Source organism: Galeopterus variegatus, unplaced genomic scaffold (assembly GCF_000696425.1).
Source record: "Galeopterus variegatus unplaced genomic scaffold, G_variegatus-3.0.2 Scaffold4031, whole genome shotgun sequence".
Lineage (NCBI taxonomy): Eukaryota > Metazoa > Chordata > Mammalia > Dermoptera > Cynocephalidae > Galeopterus > Galeopterus variegatus.
Genome location: NW_007730142.1, coordinates 46,127 through 56,318, shown reverse-complemented (window position 1 = coordinate 56,318; position 10,192 = coordinate 46,127). Strand labels below are relative to the sequence as shown.

The window sequence follows — 10,192 nt, the reverse complement described above, 5'->3', positions numbered from 1 at the left end:
AAAAAAAAAAAAAAAGAAATACTCAGATGTCTTTCTTCAAGGCTTGTAGCTATTACTCTTCAGTACTATCAGAAAATTCTCTAAAACAAAGAGTGCATTTATATAAAAGGACTTTTTAAAAAAAAAAAAAGATGACCGGTAAGGGGATCTTAACTCTTGACTTGGTGTTGTCAGCACCACACTCTCTGAAGTGAGCGAACCGGCCATCCCTATATAGGGATCCAAACCTGTGGCCTTAGTGTTATCAGCACCACATTCTCCCCCGAGTGAGCCACTAGCCGGCCCAAAGGGCTTTTTTTTTGGATAAAAGAACTTTGGCCCTTCTCAAAGCAGCTGTCTTCTCAGGAAATACCCATATCTTTGTGTATATGGCAAAGTAGTGTGTATTTCATGCCCTACAGATAACAAGGCTGCATTCAAAGGCCAAACAGACAACGGCCTCTAGACGTGCCCTCTCTTTCTTAGCTCTTTGGGTGCTTAGCATAATAGAATTATTGCAAGCGGGTGGCTGGGTAGCTCGCGTTTCCAAAATGCTTATGGCAATATGTATATCATCCTTAGTCCTTTATTAGGAAGGAAGAACTTCTGGACCCTGTGCAGTTGGGGAAATTGAGGTACAAAAAGGAAAAGGGAAAAGAACCAGTATTATTGTAGAATTTACTCATACTGCCAGGCTGCCTTTTATGGGAAGTGGGGTTAAAGGCAATCCAATTTTAACATAAGTAAAAAAAATTGGTACAACCATATGATAGAATCCATTTTAGCTACCAAAAGACTGAGCCCCATCTTCTAGAAGTGCTCTCCAAGATACATTATTAAATGAAAAAATGCAGAGCACAGGAAATTATATATCTAGTGTATAACTTTTAACTGTAAATGTTGTATGCGATTAAATGGATTGATATTTTCTAGAACGAAATACAAAAGATTACTAACAGTGGCTACTTTTGGGGAGCAAAACTAAAGGCGGGGGGCAGAAGAGACTTAAAATTTTCTTTTTACACACTTTTTTTTTTTTTACTATTTGAACTATTTTACGTAAAGAAAAAAAAAGTACGTGTATGTCTACATATACTTTCATAGGATTTTAGAAAATCTTTATAGCCTAAAGTCAAGAGAAATGGGCCCCATTCTTGATTGCCGTACGGATGCTTCACAAAATGGTTTGGTCCTCCTGAGCCTTGTCTTCAATCATTTCAGCCTTTTTTTTTTTTTTTGCTTTTTTTTTTTTTTTTTTTTTTTTTTTTTTGCGGGGTGGTGGGGGGAGGTCCTTGATTGTCAAAACAGAATGTTGGGGAAATTATCAGAGCAGACATTCAAAGGCCATTTTCTTACAGGATGGAGGAGGACAAATGGATGAATGTCCAAGTGGGAGATATAATAAAACTAGAAAATAATCAGCCTGTCTCAGTGAGTACCTCTTTTGGCTGTGGCTTTTTCTTTTTCGGCTTGAGTGAATGCCAGGGACCCTTGCAGCATTTCTGCTACCACTGCTTTTGGTGACCTTCATCTGCCTCATTTTGCATAGGAGATCAACAGCCCCCATGGTAAGAAGCTTGTTCTTGTCCGTCTCTTAACATAGCTACAGGTACAGAGTGAGTAGCTTTGGGAGAGGGCGATGGGAGCAGTAACTGGCTCCCATACAAAGAAAGTAAACCAAGTGTCTGTGAAATTCTTAGATTAAACATCTGTTCTTGAGGTAACTGCTTTTGTCACACTATGTTGTTAAGATCTTACCCTCCTGCTTTCCTTTTCTTCTCTGACTTTTCTGACCACAGGCAGATATACTGTTGCTCTCTAGCAGTGAGCCATACAGTCTGACGTTCATAGAAACTGCAGAGCTGGATGGGTAAGTGTTCCTCCTGATATTGCATTAATACAATTTAACTAGCTTAGAGTGGTCTCTCACTGAGGGAGAGTATGATGTAGGGAATTAATTTTATTCTCAGACAAAAGTGGCAGTATATGAGCTGGAAATCTTACAAATATCCGGATGAGAGAAGACAGGAAGCCAGATCCTTGGGACCCTCGAGTCTAAGGCTGGGCTCTTGGCAGCAATAATTGAGCATCCACTGGGTACAGAATCTGAGCAAATAAGCTCCGTATTCTCCTTCTCAAAACTGGGGATATTCTGGGCCAGCCTGTGGCTCACTCGGGAGAGTGCGGTGCTGATAACACTAAGGCCACAGGTTCGGATCCCATATAGGGATGACCGGTTGCTCACTGGGTGAACGTGGTGCTGACAACACCAAGTCAAGGGTTAAGATCCCCTTACCAGTCATCTTTTACAAAAAAACAAAAACAAAAACAAAAAAACTAGGGATATTCTGTCTGGTTGAGTGGCAAGATAGAGGTTAACAGAACTGTTAAATTTTAGAGTAGAGTTCCAAAGTTTCCAGAGAAAAATTTTAATATGGAAGTAATTATTTACTGATATAATACCATGTTCTATAAAGGATTTAGGGTAGAAATTTATTAATGTGCAAAAGTTAAGGTCTTAGGAGGATTGAGGCCATCTTCAGAGAGCTTGTCCTGTGGAGTTTTATATTGATCTGCATTCTTACAACTGTTTCTCTTGGTGCCGACAAACTTTCTGAAATGTGACTTCCGTTTTTGCTTCTGTCTCTGTGCATTCCTGTATCAGCAAACAGTTCATTGGGATCCCTTTATGGGCCCTATATGTTATTTATGAGGTGAAGGATATGTTTCCTTGGAGGTATGTGCAGATTCTTACCAGGACCTGCTCCTTATTCTTGAAAGGAGCAGGTGCTGCCTACAGGTTGTTTTGTAATGTTTCCTTGATTTCTCTAGAGCATCTGACTAGCTAGATCTCATGGGTTGATTAAATTTGTAGTGGTGTGTTGCAGGGAGTCGGGGGGTGGGGAGTGAGTGGGCTAACACTCAGCTTCCTTGCAGAGCCATCTCATCTCAATACTGCCTGTGAGACAGGGTAACAGTGGGAGTGACTCTTACAGTTCAAATCTATAGCCGAGTGAGTGGGCTAACACTCAGCTTCCTTGCAGAGCCATCTCATCTCAATACTGCCTGTGAGAGAGGGTAACAGTGGGAGTGACTCTTACAGTTCAAATCTATAGCCCAAGCTCTACTGGTAGCATCTAGTTTCCAAAACCCCAGAAGAAGTAGGGGAAACTGGACTTGTGTTGGCTGTTGTGTATGTCCTGTACTGTGGTGACCCTGTGTCATTTACTTTAGTGAAACTAACTTGAAAGTGAAGCACGCCATCTCAGTTACCCGTGTTGTGGAAGATAACCTGAAGTTTCTGTCTGCCTTTGATGGTGAGTTAGGAATGGTTTGCCCACCCAAATTTTTATCAGTAGAGGACTGGTTAAATAAGGTATGGTATATGCATAGAGTGAATTCTATACAACTTATTACAAGCAATATGCAAGTTGATATTTTTTGAAATGGAAAAATATTCACAACATATTAATAGGAAAAAATACAGATTGCAAAAGACTGTGCATAGTATATTTAACATAAACCTGTTCTTGGAAACATATATACGTTTATAAGTATATGCATAGAAAAAAAATTTGGAAGGTTAAACTACAAAAAGTTAATAGCACTTTTCTCTAGACAATGGGTGAATTTTACTTCCACCTTTATCCTTTTAGTATTGCATAAATTACAAAGGGCATATTTATTTTACTCATCAGGAAAACGTCAGATTATTTCCATTTTGAAAAAAATACTAGGTTTGTTTTAAGTAGTTTTTATTTTCTTCAGATTCGGAACTCATATGATCTGGCAGTACTGATGGTGATAAGTTATCATGTGGGTTTTCCTCTCTCTGGAAGGTCCATGTCGCATACAGAATTATTTATCTTTGATATCCACAAACCTCTGTCTGCCTTTATGAAGGGAGCTGGTGAGAAATGGGCAGCATCTGAAACAGAATAGGAAAAAGATGTGTATATATTTTGAAAGAGGGATTTTCTTTCCTTTTGTCTGGTAAGCCTCCTTCCGTCTTGTTAGGAAAAGCCTAAGATTGCAGAGCCAAGACTCTTATCTTACTCCTCCGTTTCTTTGCAGGAGAAGTGAGGTGTGAGCCTCCTAATAACAGACTGGACAGATTCACAGGAAAACTGACCTATAAGGGAGAAAACTACCTCCTGGACCACGACAAGCTGCTACTCCGAGGCTGCATCGTCAGGAATACAGATTGGTGCTATGGTTTGGTGATTTATACAGGTACATTTCCCTGGAGCCAGGGCCAGTCCCCCAGCCTGCTGGGTTCCTTTCATGGCCAAGTTGTGGGCACTTAGTTTTCAGGATGTGGCACTCAGATATATGTCAGAACACTATGGCTTTGAGATAAACAGATAGGTAAGTGGATGGATGAATGGATAAATGGATGGATAGATGGATGGGAGATTTAAGAAAAAGCTTATTTCCTTTCTTATTAAGGAATTTATTTTTTACTTGAAACATATTGATTGTACATATTTATGGGGTATGGAGTTATATTTTAATACATATATACAATGTGTGATTATCAAATCAGGGTAATTAGCTTATTCATAATCACAAAACTTTGTCATTTCTTTGTGATGAGAACATATGCTCTCTTCTCTTCTAGCTATTAGAGAACATGTAATAAATTATTGTTAGTTATAGATGCCTAGCACTACTGTTACACCACTAAAACTTATTTTTCCTGTTTAGCTATAATTTTGTGTCCATATATCAATCTCCCCATATCCCCTGACCCCCTCCCCTTCCCAGCTTCTAGTAATCACAATTCTGCTCTCTTCTAAAAGTTTAACTTATTTTTATTTTAGCTCCCACATATGAGTAAGAACGTGTGGTATTTATCTTTCTGTTCCTGACCTATTTCACGTAACATAATGTCTTCCAGCCTCATCCATAGTGCTGCAAGTGACGGAACCTCATTTTTCATGACTGAGTAGTATTCCATTTGTAGATATACCACATTTTCTTTATCCATTCATCTGTTGATGGACACCTAGGTTGATTCCATATCTTGGCTATTGTCAATAGTCCTGCAATAAGCATGGGGGGGGGCAGATATTTCTTTAGTGTGATAATTTCCTTTCCTTTGGAAAAATACCCAGCAGCAGGATTGCTGGATCATATGGTAGTTTTATTTTTAGTTTAGAAAAAACTTATTTCTTAGAAAAAAATGGCTTCTTTTTTATAAGCAATGAGCTTCTAACATCAGCTCTGCCTGTTTTGGAGGAAGGTTTTGTATTCCAAGACCACAGGACATTCATGAGTCTTTTCAACCATATCTGGAAACAGGAGAGGGTATACACATAGAGGAAGTACAACAGAATTAGCATGTGAAAGGGGAGAATATACATGTGGGTTATTCCCACAAGGAGAGAATAGATACAGTGCTCATTACAGAGAGAAAAACATACAATATAATGTGAATAGTTCATGCCAGGTAAGTCATATATGAATCATATGCTCATATGGAGCAGTGGCCTCTCTTGAGAGGTCATTTAGAACCAAAATCCATTATACTTAGCGAAGGATTTTCCTGGGTTATGATGTGGTTCAGGAAAATGCAGGAAGCCTCTGTGCTACCCTTTGTCCTCAGTGACAATGGGCATTGATGACAACAACCATAGTAGGAAGCATCAAGAAAGATTTACCACAGTGAATACTACTCAACTCAGATTCCCAGAGCTCCCCTTCTGGAGAACCTCTTCCTAGACATGGGGCTCCTAGACTCCTTACTTCTATGGAAAATAATGGGACCCAAGTGCTAGGGAGAAGCTTAAGAGTCCAGGGAGGCCCCGCTGGAACTTCTTTCATTGGTTTTTGACCTAGAATGGCAGCTTCCAGGCTGTCTAGTTCCCAAACTCAAAAGACTTTTCTTCACTGTATTTCAGCAGCTACCCACACACAATTGCCACTCATAAAAAAGCTCATTTTTCAGCCGAAGGTTTTTCCCTAAAACAATACATCATAAGAAATTTGGTTAAGTTTTCCCTCTGACTCTTGTTTGGTTACATGGTAGTGAGTAGCTTTGGGAAGCTCTGAGCAAAGAACTGTTGCCACCTAAGAGCATCCTGAGGTAGTCAGTGCAGAACTGAATTGCTGTTACTGCTACCTGATGCCCAAGTTCTACCATGATCTCCACCTTCTTGAAACCTGAGGTAGTGTTAGTCTTTGTAAGGACTCTTGAAAGTTATGGTCCCTGTAGCTTCCAGGCTTTGAGCTGAATTTCTCATGACTTCAGGCCCTTCAAGGAATGCTTAAGAGGAAAGAATGGCATAGCTTATGCAGTGCATTCCCAGTGTTTGCCCACGTACCAGAGAAGTTCCAGCTTCCCCATGTGTAAACACTGATGAACTTCCTTCAAGAATAACAGTCAGATTGTAAAAGCCGGAGAAATTGCTATTTATAGTTTTTCTAAACCTCTTGTGTTTTCTCTGCAGCCATATCTCTGGTTAGTAATTTCCAACTTTAGTCCCAGTGGCCATTAAGATACCCTTACTTGTACTTACTGTCTACTTACTGTCTGCCCTGTCATGAAGAAACACAGAGTCTCTGTCTCTCAGCCCCAGAGAAGTCCCAGCTCCCTAGCTTCCACTTTATTCTTTCTCAGAAGAAATCACTGCCTTTGCCTTTGCCTTTCTTCCATTCACACTTTAAATATAGTTTGGCCCAGCAGTGGGATTCCTCCAAGAAGGTGGAAATCTCTTTATCAGAAAATTCCTTCTCTAAGCTAAATAAATAAATGGTGGTGAGAGAGAAGATTGTGACTCCTATTCTGACTTAACTCGTCTATGAAAGTTGAGACTGTCTGAGGTGCTGCAAAGAGAGGGGTCAGCACAGAAGCACTTCACAGAAATAGTTGGGGCTATCCTTAGAAACAAATTTTCCGTTCTTTCAGTTATTGACACCAACTGTGAGCCTTTCTCCAGGGTTTTATCCCCTGGAATTGGATAAGAGGTTAGGTTAGGTGATCATAAAGGTACATTTCAACACAATTCCAAGCCTCTGAGTATATTCAGTGGTTCTATGATCTGATGTCTCCCTGTTTTACTTAGGACCAGACACCAAATTAATGCAGAATTGTGGAAAGTCCACCTTTAAACGGACACAGATAGACCATCTCATGAATGTGCTTGTGCTCTGGGTAAGTTAAAGACTTTTTTTCTGTTTCTTTACACATAGACATACTTCCTTTCCTTTTGCAGGAGTAATTGTATTTCCAACTCGGTATCTGTTTGAAAGTCTCAAGCAGTTTTAGGACTAATAGACTAATGTCTAAAGCAGAAAAGAACAGAGCCAATAGGGAGTCTAGTTTACACTATGTTTGTGGAGGAGTCGCAGTTTGTTTAAGAAGATATTATTCTGTGATTAGTGGTACCAAAATGGATCAAATATTCCTACTTTAGAAATTAAGACACATTTTTATTCACTCATAATCAGTTTTACTTATGACCACTTTAATACAATCTTACTTAGACTAATAGAACACATTATTTAATGATTTTCAAACTCTATTTCCTTAGAGGAGTCTTAAGGTCTGCTGAGAAGGCAGCTATGCTAACCACTATACCACCGAAGCTTAAGGTCTGCTGAGAAGGCAGCTATGCTAACCACTATACCACCGAAGCTTAAGGTCTGCTGGGAACAGTAGAAGATCAAGTGGGTTTTGCTATGGCCTCTTCATTCTGAAATTCCTGCTTCATAAAGAACAGTCTTCATGTTTATCCATTTTATTATATTTCAGTCAGAAAAATAGAGGGTTCTTCTGCCAAGAAATGGAATTTGAAAAGCAGTATAATATATAGTAATCAGCTTTGAGACTGATTAAATTGAAGACTAATTAATAAATTAATTTAGTTCCATGCTGATACAGGTTGCTTTTATTCTTGTCAGAGATAGACAGATTAATCACTTCACTTAAACAACTTCTTTGTAGGCTGGCTGGTTTGTTCAGTTGGTTAGAGCATGGTGTTATAACACCAAGGTCATGGGTTCAGATCCCCACCCCAGCCAGCTGCCAAAAAAAAAAAAAAAAAAACTTAATTCATAAACAACTTGTTTGCATAACTGAACAGTTCCAGTTATGCCTACACTTAATCCTGTAACTTTTCATTTTTATTTTTACTGTATTGCTTAGACTCTAAAAATTCAAAAATGCCTTTGCTTCCTATAGACTTCTCACTAATATCTGAATTATAAACTGCCTTTTCTTCTTTATTTGTTATTAGAAACATCACAGTTCCTTTTCAAAGTCCTTTGAATTTAACAAATAGGGTTTTAGAAAGTTAGGAATGTTCATTCAGCTTTGAGCCTAGAAACACGTATCCACTATCTTTCTCTTTCTACTCCTGAATGCATAGCTTTCAGAAGTTAAACAAAGTTCCATTTCCTGATTTTTTAATGAGGAAGAATTTAGGAAATAAGTAAATATGCTTTTGACAATATTAGGAACATATATCATTAGTCAGTAAGCTAGGTCATCTAGCCTAGACCTGTCTTCAAAACAGGATATCTCCCATCTGCCTAGGAAGGTTCATCTATTTGTGTACCTGTCTGAAGGTCAGTGATAATACTTGACATCTATAGAGGGATTTGAACTTTTTAGAATATTTTCACATCCTTAATTACAGCTTCACTACATCCATGAGCAATAAGCAAGTCAAGAAGTATTTTCCCCATTTGACAAATATGTAAGTTGAAGCACAGTAAAAATAACTATCATAAAAATAAAGTCCCACAGAAAAATAATGGCAAAGACAGGTCTATGACTCATCAAGTCATCAAGTCACATTTATTGAGAATCTATTAAGTGCCTAGTATATGCTGGATGTATTGAGAATCATAAAGGTATATAAGACCTGGTTCCAATCCTCAGATGTATAAGTCCACTTGGAGAATGGGGCATCAATATCAAGATGTGCCAGGTGCTTTACACATGTCGTTTTGTTCAGCAATCACATCTATCTATTTAGGCATAACTTTTCAGAGTCAATGTTCTTTCTGCTATACTTGCTGTCTCCCCAGGGAGACAAAATTAAAACACACTATAAGTCCTGTTTAATGTGGCAGATTGACCCCATGTGAAGAAGTTATTAAATTAAAAAGGATCCTAAAAGCTTCCAGAGAGGGAAAAAAGGTCATATACAAGGATCAGGAATCAGAATAGCATCTGGCCTTTCAACAGCAACAGCAGAAGATAAAATCAATGCCTTCAAAAGTCTGCCAGGAAATTATTTGCAGCCTATAATTATAAATCGAGTGAAACTATTAATAAAATGTAAAGACAAAAAATTTACTCATCATGTATTTTTTCTTAGGAAACTTCTAGGATGTATTCTCAAGCAAAACAAGACAGTAAACCAAGAAAGAAGCAGCTGTGGAAGCTAGGACACATGGGAGCAGTGGAAGAAAGCCCTAGGATGAGATCTGAATAACAGGCCTAGAGAACAACCAGTGCATATTAGAGCAGGAAAATAAAGGGATCTCTAAAGAGTCTTCACAGAGAGAGAACTTGGTTCTCTGCTCAGGCTCTCATAAGGTGGAGGCAGCAGACAGGTAGTGTAAATGGAAGGGGCAGCTAAGCTAGCTGAGCAGGTGCTATGAATGCCCACATTTGTGAGTCATTCATGCCATCTTTCCTTCAGAAAGTATGGAATATTGGGCTGGCTGATTAGCTCAGTTGGTTAGAATGCAGTGTTGATAATACCAAGGTCAGTGGTTCAGATCTCTGTACGGGCAGCTAAAAAAAAAAGAAAGTATGGAATATTATCTGGGGTACTATATTCACTGTAGGGCATCGAGTTTCAGAAAGACATCAAGACTTCTTGTTCAAGCCAAATGAAATGTCTGTAAAGAAGTACAAACAATGAATAAATGCCTAACATCTCTGACAAAGGAAGAAGAACCATCAACAGACCTGAGATGTTGATGAATTTTTGGAAGGCAAATAGATTATAAAGCAGAGTAGTGAAAGCTTCAGTGAAAATGCATTCTTCCTGGTAGAGCTCACAAGTGGTTCCAAGCTAGAGTCAGCAGGTATGGGGAGCAGGAGTAGGATGTGGGGCAATAATCAGAATAACTAATGTTAAAAATGCCCATAAGGGCCGGCCCGGTGGCGCACTGCTACAGTGCGCTGCTTGTGAAGTGTGGCGGCGCTCCCGCTGAGGGTTCGGATCCCACATACAGACCGGTTCCCGCTCAC

At 39.1% G+C, this 10,192-nt stretch overlaps 1 protein-coding gene across 1 annotated transcript in view; it reads left to right on the top strand.

Moving 5' to 3' along the window:
• The window catches only part of LOC103602159 (probable phospholipid-transporting ATPase FetA), a 50,510-nt gene that overhangs the window by 8,003 nt on the left and 32,315 nt on the right, over window positions 1-10,192 (top strand). The window contains exons 6-10 of the mRNA XM_008586583.1: window positions 1,338-1,410; window positions 1,779-1,849; window positions 3,214-3,296; window positions 4,054-4,212; window positions 7,047-7,135. Coding sequence (XP_008584805.1) covers window positions 1,338-1,410; window positions 1,779-1,849; window positions 3,214-3,296; window positions 4,054-4,212; window positions 7,047-7,135 — 475 coding nt within the window. The remainder of the gene's footprint in view (window positions 1-1,337; window positions 1,411-1,778; window positions 1,850-3,213; window positions 3,297-4,053; window positions 4,213-7,046; window positions 7,136-10,192) is intronic.